Raw genomic sequence first — 24,910 nt, forward strand, 5'->3', positions numbered from 1 at the left:
TAGTCGATGACCTTCTATTTCTAACATTTTAGTGCTTGACATTCATTCTTTGCATGATATGTGTCACTCATATGTTACAGATCCTGATTTTTCTAATGTTTGGCACAAGTTAGAAACTAATAATTGGTTGTTGCCTCTTCATGATTATGCATATAATGATGGTTGCCTCTTCATGATTATGCATATAATGATGGTTTCCTTTTCTTTCAAAAGCGTTTATGCACTACGCTTCCTTATAGGTCTTTTATTCTTTGAAGAGATGTATCGTCCCTCATATGTTGGTCATCGTGGCATTCTCACTACTCTTCGTACCATAGAAGAATATTTTTATTGGCCACAATTAAAACATGATGTTGCTTCTTTTGTATTGGAATGTGTGACATATCAACAAGTTAAAAGACGCCAAGGAAAACAATATGGACTACTCATGCCTTTACCTATTCCCGCGGCACCATGGGAAGAAATTCCTATGGACTTTATAACTGGTTTACCTACCACATCTTCTCAAAATGATATGATATGGACAATTGTTAATAGGTATAGTAAACAAGCTTATTTCATTGCATGTCGTAAAACATTGAATGCTTCACATGCTGCATAATTATTTATCAAAACTGTCTTCACAAATCATGGTTTACCTAAAGTCATTATTTCAGATCGTGATTCTCGTTTTTGTAATCATTTTTTGATGGTATTTTTTTCAAACTTAGGCACTAAAAATGATTTTAATTCTGCATATCATCCAGAAAGTAATGGAAAAACTGAGGCCACAAACTAATAACACACCTTATACAGCCATTGGCAAAGCTCCTTTTGAGATTTTATATGGTAAGAAACTTCCAGCTCCAATTACTAGACTTTCTCATGAAGTTCCAGCGGTGGCCGATGATTTTGTCGTGACTCATAAGCGTATTTTGGCCGAAGCTCGTGAGTCTATTCTTAAGGCTCAACAAGCTAGATGGGCTAACAAGCATAGAAGACCAAAGACTTTTGAAGAAAATGATTTAGTTTGGCTTCACATAGAAAACCGCAGATTAAAGTCTATTGAGAAATATCCATCCATTAAATTATCTAGTCACTCCATTAACATGGTTTCACTTGCTCGATTACCATAAGGCCCGTTGCCATCTTACTCACTTGAAGAACAAGACCTTATTATCTTTTATAAGACGACATTGGAACTAATAAAGTGGCCTTACCTTGTGCCTGATGTCAAATAGGAAAAGTCTAGGGACTTCTTGTACATACTTGTTTAAGACTAGTAATAGAACTTGGACCATTTTAAGTTTAGCCACCAGTAAACTAGTCACTTAAATTTAAGTCATTTTTTGAGAATAAGAAGATATAAAATCATTCCCTTGCAATAGAATACTTGTGAGCTCTTCTCTTTCCTCTTTTTACTTGCATGTATGCTATTGAATCTTACATGTTCGATGGATGTTTGCTAGATAGAATTGGTTGTATGTTTTCTACTTGTATTTAGCTTCCCCTTCATCCCTTGCCTTTTGTGAGAGAGACCATCATGAAGGACCATCTCTCCTTTCACCCCATTAGCAAATAGAGAGAGGACGTGAGAAGGATAAGCTAGCACATCCACATAATGAAGTTACATTTTGCAGCTCTAAGGCCCCTCATAACCCATGTATGACTTCACAAGCATATTTTGCACATAAATAGGCACTCATAATAGAGCTAGCACTGGCACCAAGCCTCATCATTTGATAGTAGCCACCTTCAACCCTCATAATCTATGCATGATTTCACAAGCACATTCTGCACATAAATAGGCACTCATAATAGCTAGCACTGGCACCAAGCCTCATCATTGACAAGAGCAACCATCTATGTACATCTCTAGATGGGTGGCCCATGGTGAGTGAAATGCTAGTCCATGGTACAACCCATCCCTTGGTTCAAAGGACTCCTTATGGTCTCTCCATTGGACTATTTGCCTCTTCTTCGACTACTACCTTCCCCATCATAACAAGAACCACACACACAACGAAGGTATAGTACCACTGAGTGATTTGGGAACCATACCTTGCAATGTCTATGCCTAACACTTCTGGACCACCATGATCTTAGCACATGAATCTATAAATCCAACCACATGTCCATCCTTCTTTGTTTGGGCCCAAAACCCAGAGATAAGGCCTCATAGCATCAAACATTTTTAAGAAGGTGCAAGGACATGATCACCATTCAAAAGGAGGTGTGTTAACCACTTCATGGGTCAACATGGTTTTGTCTTCTCATCCTCCTACCATAAGCTCCTACTATAAGGCACTTCACCATGTTACCCAGATATAATGGAAGCATATTCTTTGTAAAGATGATGCTAGATGATATAGAGCGGCCTTACCCTAACCTTAATGCCAAATAAGGAAGTCACAAACTTTGTATATATACTTGCTTAAGGCTAGAACTAGTGGCTTTAGACTTTTTTTAAAAGTTTTGTTCAGCCTAGTGTGACATCTAGCCATTTGTATATAAGTCAATTTTAACATTAAGCAACACACATTCATTCCCTTATAATAGAATACTTGTGAGCTTTGCCTCTTCTCTACTCTTTTGCTTGCTTGTGTTTTATTGGATTCTTGTATACCTTGATGGTTTCTACCCTCTCATGAGAGAGAACGATTGTGAACACTATCCTCTTTTAGCCTCCATCTAGGTAAAGAGAGCTTTGCTTTCACTCCCATGGGCACAGAGTCTCCTCTAGTGTGACAACTCTAGCACACTCACAAGGGAAGTTTCTTTTGTGGCTCTATGGCAAAGGACACTTGTTTCGGCATAGACTAAGGTAAGCTATTGTCTTGAAGAAGGGATATGTACACATCTTTGTATGTATATATACATGCATGCATGCATGTGTGTGTGTGTGTGTGTGTGTATATATATATATATATATATATATATATATATATATATATATATATATATATGCATCCATGCATGCATGTATGTATGTGTAGAGAGAAGTAGATCCTAGAGAGAGGAGAGTAAGAGGGAACCTAGAAAGAGAATGAGAGATTGAGATTTTTAAAATCCGCTTATCACTTCTAAAAATTGTTTGCCAAAAATTACTTGTCAAAAGGTGACAAGACCTCTTGCCTTCTTAGGATGGAGCTCCCTTTGTGGTTGTAGAAAAAAGAGTGGATAGGTGTGGTTAGAGAAGAGATGTGATGTGCTAGAGGTAGAAGAAAGAGGTTGTGAATTAGAAGGTAACTAGGCTTTGAGAATTAGAAGGTAACTGGGATTTGAGAATTACAAGGTAACTGGGCTTTGAGAAAACAAACAAACCTTTATTCACAAGGTGTGAACCAAAAAGTGAGAGAGGGCTTCCACTTAATGAGAGATATCTCACTTATGTAAGCCCTTCAACCTTTAGAAATCTTTCGAATTCTTCTTCTCCTTGTTGATGACGATTTGACTTGTGTTGATCAAAGTAGTCTCCTTGTTGATGAGACGATTTGACTTGTGTTGATCAAAGTAGATGTTGTGATCTTATGTAGAATCCAAGTTCATATAGTGCTTAAAAAGGCTTCACAAAAAGCAAAGCCCTCCCATTTTAGAAAGTTGGCAAGTTGCTTTTGTCCATAAAGTCAACACCTCAAGAAGAGTCCCAAGAAAGTAGTGCACGCAAGAAAGCTTCCAATCCCCATATAGAGATGTGCCATGCAAGTTGGCAAAAGCTTGCTTTTCACTTTTGAAAGTAGTCCTATTTGGGAGGCAGTATCTCCCAATCCTTGATAAGCCCTTGTTACTCGAAACTCTTGATAAGCTCTATGATTTTGGCTTCACAATTCTCGTCCAAGTTCCTTCATCTCATCCTTTGCATGAAAAAGTCAACATGGAAATCCAAACATAAAAGGTAGCACAAAATGGCTTGGCAAGACCGAGATGGATTGGGATCATAATGATTCTACTCCAAATTTCTACATTCAACACTTTCCCAAATTCTAAATGCAACACCTTAAAAAGAAGCTTTCAACATAGTGAAACGTATTTACATATCTAGGTCTACTTTACCTAATTCACCACCCACAAATGAGATGTGAAATATGAGGCATCACATTCTTAGAGAGAGAGGCCAATGCTTTTGTAGTTAAGAGAGAGAAGGTTTTCCTTAGGTAGAAACTAGATTTTTGGTCGCTAGGCTGGTGATAACTTATCATCACTTTAATTGTTTAGTTATGTGACAATGTATACGGACTGATACAAGTTATCACACAATGACACGAAACCTTCTTAGGTGAACAATCTACAAGTAGAAAGGGTTTTGATGATTCGATTCGCATGAGACTAGGCTTTGGTACACGTCTTGTAAGCCGAGCTAGAAAAATTTTACCCTCAGGAAAATCATTGGTCACGAGACTTAGAGGTTGATGCCTTTGCATTTTCCAAAAGAGAGAAGGGTGCCCCTAGGTCCTTTGCCATGTAAAGGTTAAAAGATAGGATCTATGCCTTTGCATTTTCCAAGGGTGCCACTAGGTATTAATTATTAATTACCCCTTTTCCATGTAAAGGTTAAAGGTTAAAAGGTAGGATCTTTGTTTCCATCAAAGGTCAAAGGCTAAAGGTTAAAAGGTAGGATCTTTGTTTCCATCAAAGGTTAAAGGTTAAAAGGTAGGATCTTTGTTTCCATCAAAATTTTACAAGAAAAGGATGCGTAGAGCATTTGAAGTCAACGTTCATTTGAGATGTAGATTGTGAGTGCTGATGTGCAGTACTTTCCATATCCGTTGCTACCCGCTTTTCCTCTTGAGAGCAGAATTTGTTGTGTGCAAGCTCTAATCGCCATATTCTGCATCGCTTGTTTTTGCGATTAGGCCCTTTTTTGGCCCTATGGTAACCCTAAACACCTGATTATGGCAAATTTCAGAGGTGTTTTGCTCGTCTCGGCAACCCCAAGCAACTGATCAGGGCAATTTTAAAGGTATTTTTCACATAATCGAAATCTGAAAAATCTCTTTTACAGTATTTTGTCGCCCTCTGCACATAGCATATCAGAGAAAGATCCAGCCCTTATTTTGCCTTCTAAAACAGTACGCAGCTGATTAGGGCAAGCGTAGAGATAATTGTACAAAAAAACTTGACTTCCAGGAACCCTGAACAGCTGATGCGGGCAATATAGAATCACTTTATTTTTGCCAATCTACAAACGGTCGGTGCGCGGATCATATGTAGGTGCAGCTATTATGGAGCTTTTCAGATGCTTCCATCTGAAGTGTTGAGCTTTCTTCTATGGAAAGGCCATGTGGGACTCAGAATAACTAAGTAAAAACTGTAAGTTTTAAACCTGAATTCTGTAATGAATGTCATTAAGGGTAGCCAGATCAGTTGCAGTGAAAAAAACGGAAAATTGTTTAACATTTAAATTTGTACGCTGAGTTTTCAAAAAAAATATACAAGGGGTTATTGCAAAAGTTTTTTCGCTTGATCCATGAATTTTCAATTTTCACTTTTTTGGAGGCTTTTATTATTCTCAGCAATGTAATCTATGATAGAGTGACTGTGTCATACAGGAGTTTTTTGTTTTTTTATTTTAATTATTGAGTCATTAATTATCAATTTTTTGTTTGACATATTTTACTGAAATTCTTTGATATATTTGTAGTAGTATAACCGGAATAATATTTAGACTGGTGATTTTATGCATGTGCATTGCAGGTGAAATTTTGCAGCTGGCAAGACGGCGCTCAGAAGAGAATCTCTGCGGGTTAGGCTGGTGCCAGCAAGGTCAATAGAGGAGACAGGGCTTGATCCATCTCTATATGGAGGGTTTTTGTCCCCCCACGGAGCACCATCACCAGGCAAAGAGACTTGGAGCACGGCATCACTGGGTCAGCCGAGAGCAGAAAGCCCGATGGCCAAAGACAGACACCATGCAAAACCACCAGTATGCTTGAAGTGTCAGCATGAGGAAAAAACAAGATTTGGAAACTCTTCTGGTTTAGCACACATGGAGGAAAAAGGCCGGGATTTGTTAACTGAACATGGGCATCATTGCAAAGTAGAGAGGAGGAGGACGAAGAAAGGCATAGTAGTCAATTCTGATAACAGCTTCTTCAAAGCAAGCAAACATGCTACCTTTGTTGGCAAAGATAGGAAGGTTTCTCAGGCAGGATTTTCAGGGCAGGCACTTAACGGCGCCTCAATGGTTGAAGGGGGTGCTAGCATGTGGGAGCTAGGAGGAAGTATCAGATCATTCACAGACAAAGAAGACATCTCAGATGGGCCCCGTAATAACCCCTTTATATATGCAAACTTTGGACCGACTTCAGATGAAGTTGTTGGCTCCTTAAAGGAGGGAGAGGTTCAAGAAGTTATACTATCTGCTGATGGGGTACGGGAGGTCGATAGAATGCCTCTTGTAGTCAGGAAAACCTCTACGTTGGTAGACAGCTCTCCAGCATTGCAATCTTTTGATGCTTCTCCTTCCGGCTTGTCTACTCTGGAAAGTTGGGGGGAAAGCTCTGAAGGTGCTGCACTATTGCAATCCACTCATGTTTCAGACGCAAAGGTTGTTGTTTCTTATAAAGAAGCCTCCCCTTTGGTTGCTCCATTCAAGATGGATGCTCGCAGTAGATGGAAACGAGCTGCACACAGTATTAAATTCATAAACCACATGGCTGCAAACATAAGGTCAGCATCTACTGATCTTATTGAGGATAGGGCAGTGGATGAAATGTTGCAGCAACAGGCCACACAAGATGATGCTGGTGGGGTTGGGGCCGCTGCTTTTGAAGGTGCAAAGACTGTAGCACGGTCTAGGTCTAAGGGAAGAAAAGGCATGGAGGGATTGCTAGTATGGCAAAACAGGGGTTTTATTACATTCTTCCAAGATTTCTATGTTGCCTGCTTAAAGGTTTGTCTTGATCGAAATTCACATGCTATTACATTTTATCTCCACACATTCATTGGTATCTCTACAGTTGTTGGCTTTCACATGTTTAACATGATAATTGTACATGTGTGCACATGCACACACATGGGTGTGTGTGTGTCCTGCATGCACATGCACGTGTCCTTGCGTGCATGTGCATTTGTGTTTGTGAGCTCAGTGTGTGTGCCGCGCGCGCGCGCGCGCGCGCACACACACACACACACACACATGCAGGGCATGTGAGGGGGGGGGGGTGTGCGTGCGTGCGCGCTATTTGTGACCCAGCCGCTCAGTAGCCACACACACACACACACACACACACACATGCAGGGCATGTGAGGGGGGGGGTGTGCGTGCATGCGCGCTATTTGTGACCCAGCCGCTCAATAGCCACATGTGACCTATCAAGAAGTCACATAATATGTGTTATGCTAGGCTATAGGGACTGTTGTTTTGCTTATAGCAATCTGCATATGACTTTCAACACTAGGGCACAATGACTAGAATAACATGCTGACAATTTTCACTACCCATTTTGTGGAGGGATGTAGAAAGACCTGGAGGGGAGAAAGAGGAGAAGAAGGAACAGAGGGAAGTGTGTACCATATGCCTGTGCACTGTACCATGTGCCTATGCACGTGCCCTGCATGTGTGTGTGTGTGGGGGGGGGTGCAGGTGGGGGGGACTGAGCCATGTGTAACATTTGTAGGTCCTGCCAGTGGTGCTGGTGTTGTGTTTGTAATTGTGCAAACACCACCATGTTCAAAGTTTTAAGTGCTAAAGGCTGGGCCCACACAAAATCACAATCATCTAATCCCCACCTAACGGGCAGGCCATAGTCAGTCTAGATAGGGTCTTTTTTAAACCATTTTGGGAAGACCAAAGACCACACAGCAGTTGTACAGTCATATACATCTTTTTGTACCATAGTAATTTATGAAAATACAGTTCATCTCTCTATCCTCTGTGTTGTCTATTCATTGCTTTTGCATTAGTGTTCCTAATTAGTAGGCTTAGGGCTGGATCAAGTAACAACATAGGTATCAGAGCATTCAGACTTAGCCATCTAAGCACTCAGCTTTCCCAAGAAAGGTGCACAGATCCATGGAAGAATGCCATTTATGAGGTGGTCTGCAAAAAGCAAAGCCAGAGGAAAGCATTCCCTGGGAGTAGTATGCTCAAAGGAGTATACCATTGGCTCTCAGATCAGTTCCAAAGGCGGAGCATCATGCGTGATTATTCTTAGCAGGAGACCATAGCTACGTTAAGCGAAAGGGATTGCAAGCATGGGGACAAAGTGGAATAGACCCACAGTTCTCAAACATGACAGGGTTTTCAATAAAAGTATCAGAAGTCAAGCAGTCAAAATACAAAGTCAGTAGTCCAGGGAGGAAGGATGACAATTCTCCAACCCGTCATCAAGTTTAGTAGCAGGAGGGAATGTCACGTGCACACATGTGGACATAGCTATTCCCTCATTAGGCAACAATCTTCGGGTAGATTTAGGGCACTAGCAGGCTCAGGCATGGAAGAAGCAGCAAGTTGACAAGCATCAGGCATCAGAAAGCTGGCCGAGAGCAGGTATTCAGATATGGGCATCATCAGGGCTGGCCGACATGATCATTCAGGGTTTATTAGCAAATAATCTCTGTTGTGGACAAATGGAATTGACCAACAGCTATTATTCTGGCCGACTTGTGCATATAGAGCCTATAAAACGCTAGGTCTGCACAACATCACAATCATCTGATCCCCACCTAAGGGGCAGATCATAGTCAGTCTAGATAGGGTCTTTTGTTTACCATTATGGGAAGGCCAAAGGCCATAGACTAGTTGTACAGTCATTTACATCTTTTTGTACCATAGTAATATACTGAAAATACAGTTCATCTCTCTCTCCTCTCTGCTGTCTATTCATTGCTTTTGCAGTAGTGTTCCTAATCAGTAGGCTTAAAGCTTAGGGTTGGATCAAGTATAGCAAGGCTTCCACGCATGCAACACAGGCATTGAGCCTTGGAAGAATTTCTTTATGTCTCACATTTCCGATTGTACACCTCATGGTGGTGGAGACTGGATGCTTAGTTCATGTTTCATCTTCACTAAGGTAGAGTATAGGGCACCTTCCTCTCCACTTATAGCTGCCATTATCAGAGCCTAGCTTGGAGTAGCATGAGACCTTTTTTGAGACAGAGGTTTCCTAGATCAGAGGATGAGGCTGATAGACAGCCCATTATGTGGAATGACCTCATTAGAGATGAGGTTGGGCGACCTTTGGGTGCGTCTGGATATATCAGTAGCCTGGTTGGGAGACATGTACATTGACAATTATTGCTTAGAAAACTTTTAAAAGTCTTCCTATGGATTGGAGACTTGCATCTACCTAGCATCTCAGAGGGAATGTTAGACGGATCGATCAAATTGATGCACCTATACCTCACGAGTCACGATCAACATCATCCTAGGTGACTGGGAGTTTTCTCTAGGACTAGAGTGCCATTACAGGTGTTAGCCTTGTCGGATCAGGATGAGGAGGGAGATCGCGTTTTATGTTCTAGTTAGCCAGGATGGAGATTGTTGAAATGTGTCACATGAGATTATTCTTGGCACTAACTACTCTTCATCTAGTGAGAGTGGTGTTAAAAGACATGGTGTGAGCTTAAGCTTGGCAATGGTTAAGTGAATCAAACAATGAAGATGATTATCACGTAAGATAACTCACACGAATGAAACAACACATGCAATCACTTAGATTAAGATGAGGTATGACCAATGAGCAATGGAATATGCTCAAGAGTCACCACTTAGACATAACCATAAACACAGTGTGTGTGTGTGTGTGTGTGGAGTGCGTGTGTGAGAGCATATCTTGATACAGAGTTCTACACCCACTATTGGGCATTGATGACGTTAGTGGGGATGTCATAGTATCTAGTCTATACTATGCATAATGGAGTTGATAGTTATATAGTCTATACTATGCATAATGGAGTTGATAGTTATATAGTCTTGTGGGTTGACTACCATGAGTATACAACATGCACGTTCCTAAAACATACATCTAATATCATTGACATGAGAAGCAACTCTAGTTTTGTCAGCCTTTTTCATCCTGTAAAGTTTCTTCCTTAAGAAGAACTTGGCAGCTGCATTGGTTTGCCCAAAAATGGATTTGAGCCTAAGCCACGCCTAATTAGAAGTCTTTGTTGAGCTCACCTAATGAATTTGGCTATCACCTAGCCCACAAATGATGAGAGATAAAGCTTTGGAGTCTAGATTAGTCCATTTAGAATAAGATCTAGATCTCTATTTGGCCTCTTTTCAGTGCCATTGACCACTCCTGTCATGTGCATAGAGTGTATCTAGCGTGTGTAGTAGGCACATAAGACTGGCTTCGAGGCTTGGGGTAGCTTGGAGCCAGGCACGCAGATTGGCGAGCTGGGCTGGGGATGGACTGATGGGCAGGCACCCATGTGTGTATGCCCGGTGACCGGCCAAGAGCCTATAAAAGGGTGGCCAGGGTTAGTCATTCAGTTAGAGTCTCATGAGTCTATGCCAAAGCTTTGTGGTCAGGAGCCTGGATCTAGTACAGACGTGCACCTGCTTCATGCAACCGAGGTCGGCAGCAGTCTGGAGGCCCTCGAGGGTAGCCTCATGGCAGTATGGGACGTCATGGAGTAGAGGCTGGTTGGTACGTCTAGCTAGCTAGCTCAGCTCGTGGCTCGGTGGGGACAACCAAGACTTGTGGGCTTTGCTCACGGTTGTCGTGGTTGGGTGGTGAGTCAGGCCTACGCCCCCTTTATGGTTTTGTGGCTTTGTTTTGCAGGTTTGGAGTCTTGTTGTTGCAGGTATGTCCTACGAGGAGACCCTGGAGGTTTGACAGTGGTATCAGAGTGTGCCTTAAGGGTGTGCAAGTCGGTAGGTAGAGAGGAGAAGAGTATGAGTTTATGTCATAGTCTGTTTTTTTTTCTGATTTTAGAACTGTTCGTTTTCTTTGCATCGCTGGAACCATTCACTCTACGTGAATTTATGATGATATGATGGTCTCTTCCAAAACCAAGACTGTAACCGAGTAGGGGAACAAACATAAAAGGAAGTTCTCTGCGCCGATGATTAGCACATCAGAAGGGAAGTCTACGGACCAATCTTCGAAGAATTCTTTTTTTTCTGAGAAAAAGATTCTTCAATTAGTTAAAGAAAAACGGCCGCAAAGGGCTAAGTACATCCACAACGAGCTAAATACAGTATAAGAGCGGGAGACAAATGATCAAAGGGAAAGAGATGCTTCTCCTCCGGCTGGCCGCTTTGTGAGGAGAAGACTATCTCATACAGGGGGAGGGGGGGAACAACCATACAGGTGGCCTGTAATGCCAAATGGGGTCATCGTCTCTATTTGTGAGGAAAGGGCCAAGCCTCCAAAGTCTCAAGAAGGCTTTCTGCCGCATCTGCATGCGGTCAAAACCTCCCTACAGCTTCCCCCACTGACCACCACGGAGGGGGTGAATGATATCGAGCCATATATGTTATGCACCTGGAGTATGTAGACTTGCTATTAGGGATTGAGTGGTTTAAGACCCTTAAGGTCCAGATAGATTGGTTTAGTCATTTTTTTTTCTTTTGAACAAGGTGATTGTATACATCCCTCACAAGGACCTCTTGTAAATATAGTTGATTTTGGAAATATAATGGATTCTTCTTTGTATACTGCTTTCCACTGTGTTGATTTCATTTTCTTCATTTCTCGTACGTGCTACGTGTGATGGAAGTTAATGAATTAAGTGTGTTTCAAAGCAAAGAATTAAAGAAGTTACTTGACTCGTTTCAAGATGTATTTCCTAAGGAGCTGCCATCGGGTTTACTGCCCGAAAGGAGAGTTGATCATCGTATTGATCTAGTCCCTGGTGCTCAACCTGTTAGCATTCCGCCGTTAGGATGAGCCAGGCTGAGGAAGATGAGTTGGCTAAACAACTCGCATACTATTTGAGAATGGGCCAGTTCCGTCCAAGTAAATCACCTTGGGGTGCGCCTCTGTTACTTACGAGAAAGAAGGATCAAACCTGACGAATGTGTGTAGATTACAAGCGACTGAACAAAGTGACAATCAAGAACCGCTATCCTCTCCCTAGATCAGATGACCTAATTGACCGTTTAGTAGGAGCTAAGTATTTCACGAAGATAGATTTACGTATTGGTGTAACACGCGGAAGCTCTGAGAGTTCTTTCAGCCCTAAACACCACTTAGAACATGCTGATGCAAAAACGCAGACAGAAGGGAGAGAAGAGAGAGAGAGATGGCTGGAAATTCAGTATCTTCATATGGTACAAAAAGGTACATAGATTCTACAGCCATGGGCTGCCTTGAAAAGGTAGTGAAATACCCTATTCTAATTCTAGTCTAGACCCACACCCAAAGGGAGAGTGAATGACCTTAACTATGAGCATCTTTGTCTTTATATAGGCCTTTGGACAATAGGAGTGCTGGCCAATTGCTAGTCGGCCAGCCGACTAAGCATATATTTTCCAAAACGTAGATCCGACCAGTATCCATGCAGCCGACAATAGTTATCTTGCCCTTCTACCCACGACTGGTCCCCTTTGTCCTTCTCCTAGTCGAACGCTCTACATCTGCACTTTATGCTCCAAATCTTGGTTCTAATTATCTTTTTCTGGCTGTCCCTTCTGGACTAGCTTCAGGACATGTCCATGGGCAAAACTTGCACATGACATCTCCCTTTGCTAAACTTGATGACGGGATTCCAACCTGTTCTTGGATGACTGTCATCATCCCATTCTATTCCCGAGGTCCCTCTGTCATCCATCCATCTCTGGTGTCACGACCCTGTGTTTTTCTCTGGACAGTATGTAGGTGTGCACGGGGACATGGTGGACAGTGTGAATGGCATCAGTTTGGAGTTGAAAAGGAAACCCATGTGTGGACAAACCCAAGTTTGAAGGGGACAGAGATTTGAATTTTAAAAAGGTTTTATAACCTTTGGTGGCCAAAAATTAAAGTTAGAAAGGTTTTAAAACCTTGGGAGGCCCCTAGGTAATATTTAGAGGCATATTTAGAGGCTACTCTACTTTTGGGGGGAGGCACGCCTCTTTCTCTCTCTTGCTTTTGGGGAGAGATCGTACAAGTTGGCTGTGTGGAGGAGAAGAGAAAACAGGCTGGTTGGCTGCGTGGAGAGTAGCCGTACAATATAGCAGTCGTGAGAAGGCTGGTACAGACTGGTACGGGTGCTGCAGGTTCAGGCGCCTACTGTGCAGGTGCTAATCTGTACGAACAGGTACATGCAGGCGGATAAGGACAGTTCTGTCCAGCAGGTACAGGCGGGTCTGAGCAGCTGAATAGCTTTGGCTTTTTGGAAAGGGCAGCAGGCGGGCTGTGCTACAGAAGTTGGAGGCGCAGCTGAATTAGCTCCACAGGCATGCTTTTGGGAGAGTAAAGGGCTGGCTGCTGTGCTGTGCTACAGAACAGAGACACAGGCCTTCCTTCTCTCTCTCTCTCTCTCTAGCTCTTGGAGGATGCGCTTCTTTCTCTCTCTTGCTTTTTGGGTGAAAACAGGGGGCTGGCGGCCTGTTTTTGGGCGTTTTTCTGTGTGCGCAAAAGTTGAGGGCTGAACAGTAGGAGGGGGGCTGAAGCTGCGGCACATGTTCCTTTCTCTTTTTCTCGCTTGGTGCACAGGAGGGCTGGACTGCAGGCGCTCAGGGCTGCGTGCTCTTCTCCTAGGTGGCCAGAGGGCTGGTTTCTCTGGACAAAGAGGCGGACAGGGGCTGGTTTTTCATGAACATAGACATCATGTCGATGGCGCTCTTCTCTTTGCTTTGGTTCGGGATTGTTTTGGAAAGGGTTTATGGACTGTTTCGTGGCAATGCATGTGGCTACGAACATGGGCAATTTTGAGACTGTTTATGGGCTGTTTTTGGTTGGCTGCAAATTCAGCTATGTGCTTGGGTTTCCGGCTGCAAGTACAGGTCAATTGAAAGTGTTTCTTGGCATGGGAGTGATGCAAGCTCGCATGGTTGCGTGCTCATGGAGCAGATTGTTTTCTTCCTCCTAGAAAGGAACAAAGGGACCTACAGTTATGGGCATCTCTATGTTTCCAGATGTTTCATGAGGGAACAGGTAACTAGATGTATGCCGTTGTTGGCACTGTTGTTGAATGGTGCCATGAATGGTTTTGTATGGAAACAGGACAGAAGTTTCAAAGGGAAACAGGCCTAAGGGTTTCATGTGGAAACAGGTCGTAGGTTTCTCGAGGAAACATGTTTTTGGGTTTCTCCAGGAGATAGGTCACATGCAGGCAGAAAGTACAGGAATGGACACATGTTTGGTACAGCCTTGCTACTGATTGGGCAGGGGACAGGGAATCCATGACAGAGATGGATAGTACCCTTGGAAGGTAGAGAGGGTTGGTATAGGTGTGTCGACTGTATGGTATGCTGTGCTGTGATACGAGTTCTCTTTTGAGAGACAGTCTGGGAGTCTGTGTTGTGATGCAGAAGCACTGGATGTGTCAGGCTGTGATGCTGTTCATAGGGTGAGAGGCTATGGATGGTTGTGGCAGTCCTGATCATGGGAGAAGACTTCTGTATGCAGGACTTAATGTGTGAGAGTCTTTTGAGGTGAACAATGCTTGGACTTGTTTGTGGATGCCGAGTGGACATGAAGCCATGATGCAGGGTATTTGCAAGCTTCAGGAGTTCTACTATGACGGCTGAGTTCCCAACCTTATTTAATCAAAGCTCTTATAATCAATTAAAGGAATACCGCAAGGGGCGCCACTGCGTTTTGGGGCCAATCGGTGTCCGTGTACTGTTTGCAGGAGCACTCTAGCTCCCCTTGTTTGTTTTCCTTTTCTAGGTCCTCAATGGCGTTGAAGTGTTCTATGTGCGAGTGTTTGTTTCACCACCCGTCAGATTTCTGAAGGCCGGTTTCATCTGGCAACCCTTTTCACTAAAAACCCGGCCCGGTTTCCAAAACCACTCTGACTCTGAATAAGATCTATGCATCTGTTCCATCCAGTCCCCAATCCGTTCCTGCCCTGTCTCTGAACACTGTCTTGGTCTTCATTCCTGATGAGAAATGAGTTTGGCAGTCTCACACCACCCCTTGGAGGATCATCCTCCCTTGGGACCGTTGCCTGAAAGCCTTTCTTGGCTCACAGGACTGCCATCCTCTTCGGGCTTTGTGGAACACCACCAACAAACCTCCTAGGAGCTCTTCTCGGTCTTGTGTTCCTTGCCTTGGGCTTCGTACCTATGCACTTTCCTGTACCTTGGACTTGTACACCTTCATATGGGACTGATCGGTAACTTCAATCCTAAGAAAACAGCACACTCGTTGCGACGAAAATAACGCACGAAACTGAATATAGATGTGCAGAAAAATAGAGAGAGAGAGGGAGAGAAGAGGACACAGTATTGGGTCCCAAATACCCTCTGTAGGCCCCCCACCACGAATGGTGCAAATCTGAAAATAAATTGAAACCGATCCCGTCAAGTGGGAATAGACTCCGTTGGACACCCACACGCGTAATAGCATAACTTAATATCACAATTTAAAATGGACAACTTAATAACAGCTTGAAATTGAAATGAAATGGAATGAGATAAATGGACACCAACACTGGGACCGGAACGGGCCGACCCCCTCCCCCCCCCCCCCTCAAAATATATAATATATTATTGGGAGTATTTAGCAAATACAATGCTCCATGGATTCCAAGAACCCGATGATGTCCATGTACAAATGAATACAGTACCAAACAAGAGGCTCGAAGTAGAAATTCGAAGTAGAGCGACCACTTGAGTGGTCCAGTCTCTACGGTCCTGTGCCTTCACTGGACTCCGCGGAGAGCGCTCAACTGGTGTTCCAGGACCACGCACAAACAGGCGCTCCCGTACTAACGCCTAGCTCTCCCGATCTCAGCACCTTTGGACCGTGGTTCTCCAAGAGCTTGGACTACCCGGCACCGAACGGGTGTTGCCGTGGAGAGAATCCCTTATCAGATTTATCACAAAGTAGTTTACTTAAATCTGAAATTTCACTTACTTGTGGATGGCAGATAAAAGTCCAATACCCATGGTGTCTGTGTGCAGCTACTTGAGAGGGACACCAAGACACAGCAGCATGTCGAGAGGAGTAGTTGCTTTGGGAAAAGTATTACCTCACAGGAGCCTACTGTGGAGGCAGCGCAGCCTGTATGGAACAGTCACCGTCGCCTGTATGTACGGCTCAGCCGTCGTTTGTATGCAGAAACGTAGTCTGTTCAGTAGCCGCCTGGGAAAACATGCGCAGTCAGTTCAGTAGCCGCCTGGGAGAGCATGCGCAGTCAGTTCAGTAGCCGCCTGGGAGAGCAGTTCAGTAACGCCTGGTAGAGCAGTTCAGTAACGCCTGGCTACAGCCTGCGTAGCCGCCTGTAGGAGAGGAGGTGGTGTAGGTGCCTGCAGTAAACAGGCGCACCCTGCTGGACAGAGGTGAAGCAGCCGCTTGCAGGGCAGAAGGAGCAGCCGCCTCTGTGTTTGCTGTAGTCGCCTAGTTGCAACCTGAAGAGGAAGAGGCGTGGAGGAGCAGCCTCACGCAACCTGTAGCATAGAGGAAACAACCGCCTGAATGGGAGGAGAAGCATGCGCTGATGGAAGGAAACAGCCACCAGCTAAAGCATGTACAGCCGCCGCCAGTATGCAAAGCATAGTAGCCTGCTGAAGATTTAACGCAGCCTATTGGACAGAGAGAGTCGTAAACTGCTGAAAGGATGAAGCTGGCGCAGCCTGAAGCGAAGAAGATGATCGCCGGGCTGGTTACGATAGAGATAGAGGTTCCTTTTTTTAAAGGTTGGAGTGGAGTAAAACCATTTGATTTGGCTGGCTCCCCACGTTTGCATGTGGGCGGCCAGTTCCATGGTGGTGTGGGTAGGTGACCATACACCCACCCCCACACACACACAAGTGAAGTGTGGCTCCCCACCTTGGCCCCGAAGTGGGTGCCCACTTTTAAGTGAGTGTGAACATATAACCTTATAAAATGTTGGTTTAATAAACTATTAAACCAACATGTGCAATACACTTACCACCTGTTCACATGCAACAAAACTCGTCAGAAGACAGAGCAAACTTCACGACTCACTGGCAGGCGTCCCCGCTCAGTAAGTGACACGACAAACAGGCAAACACAAAAATACAAGTCATGCGAAAACAGTTTCAAACATGCAGAACATGAGTGCATGTGCAAATAGTATCATGGACAAGTGACAGTCCCATAGGTAAAACACAGCTCTAGGCACGAGCCTCCCTATGGAGTGACAGTCCCATAGGTAAGACATAGCACGAATACTGGCTCTTCCATGGCGTGACAATCCCATGGGTCGAACACAGTTTAGGTCATACACGGGTGGCACCAGTTTGGCTCCCGTCCATACGACACCTTCCTGCTAACACACGGGTTGCACCAGTTAGGCTCCCGTCCATGTCAAGCAAAAATACTGGCCTCTTCACATGAGACACCGGCCTGGCCTCAAGTGAACGAGACAAAACTGGAGATGGACCAAATGGTTGACCAATTGGTGACATCCCCCCGGGCTTCTAAAGAGTTGTCCTCAACTGAAAAGCCTCAAGATATGCCTGCAACAACTGTGGGTAATCAACAAAATAATCCTCATTTTCCCACTTTGCATCAATAGGCAAATAATTTTTAAACTTCACAAGGTATCTCCTGGAAAGCTTTCCTGCAGGTAGCTTTCGCTGCTTGTGAAAAACAATCTGTTCTGGCTGGAGGATCTCCTCAAGCTCATCAATCTCTGGCGGATCTTCTGTGACAAGCTCGTTAGGATCTGGCCCCACATATTTCCGAAATAGACTCACATGAAATGCATTGTGAATCTTCCAGTGACTAGGTAAAGCAAGCCTGTATGACACTTCATTGATCTTTTGAATCACCTTGAAGGGTCCATAATAGCGAGGAGAAAGCTTAGGATATGATCCTTCTCGTCCTGGCTTTCCGAAGCCTAGCCTTCTCAAATTTCAGCAAAACCCAATCACCTTCTTTGACTTGCATGTCCCGTCTATGCTTGTCAGCAGCCATTTTATGCTTATCTTGTGATCTTGCAATGGCTGTCCGCACCTGAGCAAAGGCTACTTCCAAGTCACGAACATATTCATTAGCTGCAAAAATCTCATCCTTTGTACGAAGGATGGGTGGCAGTACCACTCTGCCATAGATAATCTCAAACGGAACCTTTCCCATGGAGGCATGGATTGTATTGTTGTAGGCAAACTCAACAAGTGGAAGATACTTCTCCCATGCAGTTTTTTGATCCGCCACATAACACTTCAATAAATCCAACACGGCTGAATTTGCAGCTTCACTTTGGCCATCCGTTTGGGGATGATAAGCTGACGAAAACTCAAGTTTAGTACCTAAGTTATCAAATAAAGCCCTCCAAAAGAGGCTTGTAGTCCTGGGATCTCTATCCCCAACAATGGATTTAGGCATACCATGATGCTTGAAAATATTAGCTAGAAAAAGTTTTACCATATGATCAGCTTTAATGGTTTTCTTGACGGGCAAGAAATGAGCTTGCTTGCTAAACTTGTCCACAATGGTTCAAATAGCATCATTCCCATGTTGGGATCTAGGCAAGTCCATAATAAAATCCATAGTAATACTTTCCCAAGGTTACGAGGGAATAGGCAATGGCTGAAGTAAACCTGGAGGTTTTTGCCTGTCAAATTTCACCTTTTGGCAAGTAATACATGCACGTACATAAGCCTCAATGTCTTTACGCATGCTTGGCCAAAAGAAATATCTCTGAATCATGCGTGTAGTGGGCATAATACCTCTATGACCAGCATAAGGTGGAGCGTGACATTCGTCCATAACCTTTGGACACAAATCCTTCACCACACAGGCAATTATCTTTCATAAGATAACCCTCGTTGATAACATAAGAGGCATGTGAATGACCAGCCATCAAATCAGTCCATATATGGCAAAAATCAGCATCCAAATGATACAAATCTCGCATAGGAGATAAGTCTCCGTGAGAGGCCACTGAGACTGTAGCTACATAAGGCCTCCTGGATAATGCATCGGCCACCACATTTTTCTTTCTTGGAGTATGCACAATCTGAAAATGAAACATGGAAAGAAAGTTTGCCATTCGCATTTGCTTCTCTGAAAGCTTTGTTTGAGATAGGAAATATCTCAAGCTTTGATGATCTGTCTTGACTACGAATTCAACCCCAAGAAGATAATGTTTCCATATCTTTAAAGCATGAATTACAGCCAAGAGCTCTTTCTCATAGATATCCATATGAAGCTCAGCATCATGCAAACGACAGCTCTCGTATGCAACTGCATGCCCTTCTTGATTTAGGACCGCTCCTATACAATCGCCACAAGCATCACATTCTACCACGGATGACTTGTGCAAGTCAGGAACAATCAAAACGGGTCCACATATGATAGAATGCTTGAGTTGCAAGAAAGCATCCTGTTCTTTTGAAGTCCATTTGAAAGTGGTTTTCTTCTTTGTGAGATCATGTAGAGGAGTGGCTATCATAGCGAAATGCCTTATGAAACGCCTATAATAAGAACATAATCCCAGAAAACTACGTACTTGATGTACGTTTTGCAATTCGGGCCAGTTCCGAATGGTCTCTATCTTTGCAGGATCCATTGTAACTCCATCCTTGGATACAATGTGTCCCGACTCCCAAATAATGAATCTCTGAAAGGAAGAACTCACTTTTCTTGGCATTAATGAAAAGTTTATGCTTCCGCAACTCTTCGAACACTATGACCAAATGAGTTCTGTGTTCCTGCCCATTCTTGGAGAAAACCAAGGTATCATCAAAGAATACTCCTGTGAACTTGCGATGGGGTCGGAATATCCTATCCATCATACGATTAAAGGTGGCAGGAGCATTGGTGAGACCAAAAGGCATTACCAAAAATTCATATAATCCAAAGGCTATTCTGAATGCAGTTTTATGGACATCTTGTGACACTACTCGTATTTGGTGATAACCACTCTTCAAATCAAGTCGGCTAAAACAAGCCGAACCATCAAGCTTATTCAAAATGTCATCAATACACGGAATTGGGAATCTGTTCTTGATGGTAAGCTTGTTTAAAGCTCTATAGTCCACACACATGCGGAATGATCCGTCCTTCTTTTGAACAAGAAGCGCAGGAGAGCAATAAGGTGAGGAACTGGGCTGAACCAAACCTTTCTCTAAAAGCTCATTTACCTGCTTCATGATCTCTTCTTGTTGTGCAGCACTCACTCGGTGGCTTCAAGCTGAGGTCCCATGTTCTCAACCTCAATACCCAAGGCAGCTGCCGTTTGTATAGAGATGAAGTTGTTGGTTGCACAGTCATCAAACATAAATAAGGTGGGCTGATCCTTGATTTGTCCCCAAGCCTTGTATACCATCCGCTCTTTTGCATCATGACTTGTATTTCCTTGCACATCAAGAACTGCATGTACATTAGCCTTGGTCTGCTTGTCCTCGTGCTTTGGTTTGCGGTCAGGGCATTGTCGAAACATGTGGTCTTTTCTACCACAAGAAAAACATTTTCCCTCCTTGGCATATTGCTCTCTTTGCTTCGGAGTCAAGCCGAATTTGTTCTTCTTTGGCATATTGCTCTCCTTGGCATATTGCTCTCTTTGCTCCGGAGTCAAGCCGAATTTGTTCTTCTTTGGATCTTGATCTTTAGTTGAGGTATTTTCAGCTCTACTTCCCTTGTGGGTCTCCCGGAAGTTCTTTTTAGGTGGCTGTCCACCTTTTTGCAGATTTGGGACAGCCTTCTCTTTCCCCTTTGAACCGCCTTGATCCTGCTTAATTTTGAGCACCAATTGCTCTGTAGCTAGAGCAGAAGCTGTGAGCTATTGCAAAGTATGTTTTGCTAACACTTTAGAAGCATCATGCTCTCCATGAAAAACATCAAACTTAACAGATTTGTCACCTGCTTTAAATTCTTTGAGCTTTCTGGCATGAGGCTCATGGTCTTCTCTTTTTCTTTTCCCCTTATCCAACGGGGCAGCCCTATCTGCATGGGCTCCATGGGCCATCATGGAAGTTTCATGAAGCACGGTGGCATGTGCTCCATGAACTTGAGAATCAAATGCATGTGGCTTTCCTGCATAAGGCAATGTCTCTCCATGAGACAACTCAGTGGGCAAAGCTCTTCTAGTTTTGTAGACCTGTCACCCCTACCATGGGATACATGTCTTGAATGCATGTGACCTTCATGCCCTCCATGAGCACTAGCATACATATACCTGTCAGGCTTTGTGTCTTGTGGAGAAGATGCATGTTGAGAGGTGACTGTCACCTCTTCCTTTTGCATAAAAGACCTCAACCTTTGAGATGCGGGATCTCCATGCTTCAAGCGAGGTGGATTTCTGAATTTCAGCTCTCCGTCATCCCCCTCTTTGATGTCGCCTTTGCGGAGGAGGTAGGCAAGTGCCAACTCCCTTGGCTTCTTGCCCACTTTCCGTGCCATGGACTCAAAAGTCACATCTACCATTGCATCGGCTTTCCTTGCTTCAATGGCACTTTGCACATGGGGATCTTCATGCAAAAATTTTAGCTCTTGCTCTTGTGCCTGCAAAAGCTTTCTCATATGTTCTATTTTAGGCGGGTACAGTTCAGTCCTGTACAGCTGGTACAGGCGGCGCATCACAAGGCTACAGGCGGCGCTTCACAAGGACAGTTGCAGGTACAGTTCTGAGGAGGCTGCAGGGAGAAAAGTACAGACAGGTACACACGTGTGCTGCAAGTACAAACCTGTACGGACAGGTGCACACGTGTGCTGCAGAGTTGCTGACACAGGCGGCTGCAAGTACAGACTAGTACGGTCAATCCCTCCGGTGCAAAACTGCGCATAACAGTTGGTAAACTCTGAACATATCTTTCTCTCTTTCTTTCCACTGGCTTATGTCTGCTACAGAGTTGTTTCTTCTGGCCCTTTGTGAGAGGAGGGGTATGGCAGTTTGAAGGGTGGAAACAGAGTTGGACAGTGGATTTGTACTTGGGCTGAGTTTGAAGCCATGAACATGGAACAGCCAGATGTGTGTGAATCCTCTATGCTAAGAGGTCTTGAGAGGGCTGCCAGATTGGACATGCAGGTTTACTTTCCTTGACTGGCTTTATTGTACTCAGTTAAACTTACTATTGAATTTGAATAAAGAAATACCGAAAGGGGCGCCAAGCTTTGGGGCCAATAGGTGTCGTTTTCCTTTTTGTTCTGGAGCATTCTAGCTCCTGTTCATTTGTTATTTGTCTGGACTACAATTGGATAGGTGACTGCTAGTCTACCGCACTTTGGTTTCTACCAGAGGCCGGTTTCAAGGTTCCGGTGCCGGGACCCATCATCAACTTTCTTAAGGGGGTGAGCTCGTGGTTGTCTCGAGGAAAGTTATTGCTGAAAAAAATTCAGCAACATGTCAGACACAGAAGATGAATATTTTTATGATGAAGAGGAAGAACAAGAGGCCTCTCTTGAGAGAAATGAATCTGAGGATATTCTTGCAGGAGAACAAGCTGCAGAAGATGCACAATATGAGGATGTAACACAGCCAGAAGACATGCCTAGTAAAGAGGAAGATGATGCTCAGTTTAAAAATCGTTTGGCAGGTGTAATGGATGTGTTTATGCAGCTCACTCAAAGTGAGAAGTTTGCTGAATTTATGAGATCCCGTTCTGAGCCTGAAAAGAAGAAGAAGAAAGTGCGTTCTAATAACCCACCTCAGGGCAATAGTGGTGCCTTTCCACAGGATCCTTCTTTTGGACAGTTTCCGAACATGCAAAACACTTTTGGTGCAAACTCACAGAGTTCCTTTTTCAGACAGCCATCTATTCCACAACAGTCTATGCGTCCATGCTATTTTGGTGGTGGCTCTGTGTTCCAATCCATGACTGGGGGTTATCCTCAGGGAGGCATGGGTATGCCAGGGAATTTTGGAGCTAGTTTTCAGCCTGGTATGCAAGGGAATATGTATGGTGGTATGCAGTCCGGAATGCAAGGAAACATGTATGGGGGCATGCAGCGGCCAGCCCGGTATGCATAGTGGTATGTTTGGAAACATGGCTGGAATGTATGGAATGCCAGGTGTGGGAACTGGCAATATTGACCCTATGATGGGCATGAATGCCGGGGGTAGCAATCTTGTGAAGCCACTTCCTTACGATAATCTAACGCCTATGGGTAAGGCGAAGTATTATAAGGAAGGGGGAGCTGCAGTGAAATTTGACACGTTCAGTGGGGCCAAAGATAAGCTAAAGGCAGTGGGCACTTACCTTTTTACAGCAGTTTGATGCTGCTTTTTCTGGTGGAAATTACACGGAATCCTCTAAGGTGAGAAAAGCTGCGACTTTTCTCAACGGCAATGCATTGCAGTGGTGGTCCACTCTTCTTTTACAGGGCATAGCGCCATCTCTTGGATACAGTTTAAATAGGTGTTCTCTTCCGTATGGCTCACATCTACTTTTGAGGTGGATGTAATGACAGCATGGCACAAGTTGGATGCATCAAAGTGTGAAAATCTTGAGGATTATAATAAGAAGTTTTGGGAAGCTTTACTCCCAGTTACTTCTTATCGTGGAGTGTCTTTGTCTGAGCAGGTAGAGAAGTATTGTTGTGGGCTGCCCAAGGAAGTGCGTGATTATTGCATAAAGACTCGAGTAACAAACATGTCACAGATGATAGAGAATGCTATGACGGCAAATGCGTTACTCACTGGAGTCTCATCTGGATTTAAAGGAAGTAAAAGCTCAAGCAAGAAATCTGAAAAGTCTGAAAGTCAGGGCATGCTTCGTGTGATGCAAAAGGGTCTACAGAGAAGCGGTATGTCATGTGCACAGTGTGTATCTACCGTGTGCTACACGCACGCAAGACTAGTTTCGAGGCTTGGGGAAGCTTGGAACTAGGCAGGCTGATTGACGAGCTGAGTTAGGGATATACTAACGGGCGGGCACCCAAGTATGGACGGGCAGGCGCCCAAGTGTGGACGTCCGATGACTGGCCAAGAGCCTATAAAAGGGTGGCCAAGGTTAGTTATTGTATTATAGAGAGTCTCGCAAGTTTGTGAGAGCTCTATGGTCTTGGAGCCTGGATCTAGTGCAGACGTGCACCTGCTTTACGCAGCCGAGGCCGGCAGCAATCTCGAGGCCTGCGAGGCAGCTTCGTGGCGGTATGGGACGTCGCGAAGAGGAGATTGGTCGGTACGTCATCCTAGTTAGCTCAGCTCGTGGCTCGGTGGGGACAGCCAAGTCTGTGGGCTTGCCCACGGCTGTCATGGTTGGGAGGTGAGTCAGGCCTGCACCGGCTTGTTGTTTGTTGTTCGTTTGTTTGCAGATTCGAGTCTCGAACCGAGGACGATCACGAGGAGATCCGTTGGGATTTGACAGTGGTATCAGAGCATATCTCGTGAACGAGCAAGTCGGTAGGTAGAGAAGAAGAGGTCGAAGAAAGGTATGTGTTAAAAAGCTTGCTGTTTTTTCTGTGCATACTACTGTTTTCAGAAATAGTATGTTTTTTTTTCTTCATCAAAGAAACCCATGTTGATGGGAGGTGGTAGTCTAAGTAGGGTCGTTGCTTTGCATGAAGAAGAGGCCTGAATTGTTTGTGCAATCGCATGTACTATAGAGAGAGGAAAAAGAAAAAAAAGCACGTTTGCTTTTCGTTGAACACGTAAAGAGAGAGAGAGCGCGTATTCATGCTGGCGGGTTTGTGCGCTGGCAGGTGTTGCTGGCGATGGACTACCGGTGGCTACGGGCACCTAAGGCCTGTCTAGCCAGGCGGCCAGGCCTGTCAAGCGCCCAGGCCAAGCCTGCGTAGCCAGCCAGGCAGCGCCCAGGCCAGGCTTGCGTAGCCAGCCCAGGCCACGTGGCTTTATGGCCAGGCCTATGAGAAGGTGGCGCAGGCCACTGCAGGCCGCCTGTGCGCAAGCAAGCGCCGGCAGTTTCAATCGACGGCAGCTCCAACCGGCGGCTAATCCAGGAGGAGGAAAACAA

At 44.4% G+C, this 24,910-nt stretch overlaps 1 protein-coding gene across 9 annotated transcripts in view; it reads left to right on the forward strand.

Moving 5' to 3' along the window:
- Positions 1-24,910, forward strand: part of LOC147635312 (uncharacterized) — a 112,776-nt gene that overhangs the window by 54,201 nt on the left and 33,665 nt on the right. Inside the window, exons 1-3 of one of the 9 annotated variants that reach the window (XM_086802549.1) lie at positions 4,683-4,939; positions 5,107-5,289; positions 5,674-6,871. In XM_086802549.1, coding sequence (XP_086658675.1) covers positions 5,870-6,871 — 1,002 coding nt within the window. In that variant the 5' untranslated portion in view covers positions 4,683-4,939; positions 5,107-5,289; positions 5,674-5,869. Of the gene's footprint in view, positions 1-4,682; positions 4,940-5,049; positions 5,290-5,673; positions 6,872-24,910 lie in introns of those variants that run through there. The other 8 variants (XM_086802557.1, XM_086802556.1, XM_086802558.1 and 5 more) reach the window with 8 other exon arrangements.

The sequence above is a fragment of the Cibotium barometz genome, chromosome 9, assembly GCF_041138505.1.
Source record: "Cibotium barometz isolate CiBa-2024 chromosome 9, ASM4113850v1, whole genome shotgun sequence".
NCBI lineage: Eukaryota > Viridiplantae > Streptophyta > Polypodiopsida > Cyatheales > Cibotiaceae > Cibotium > Cibotium barometz.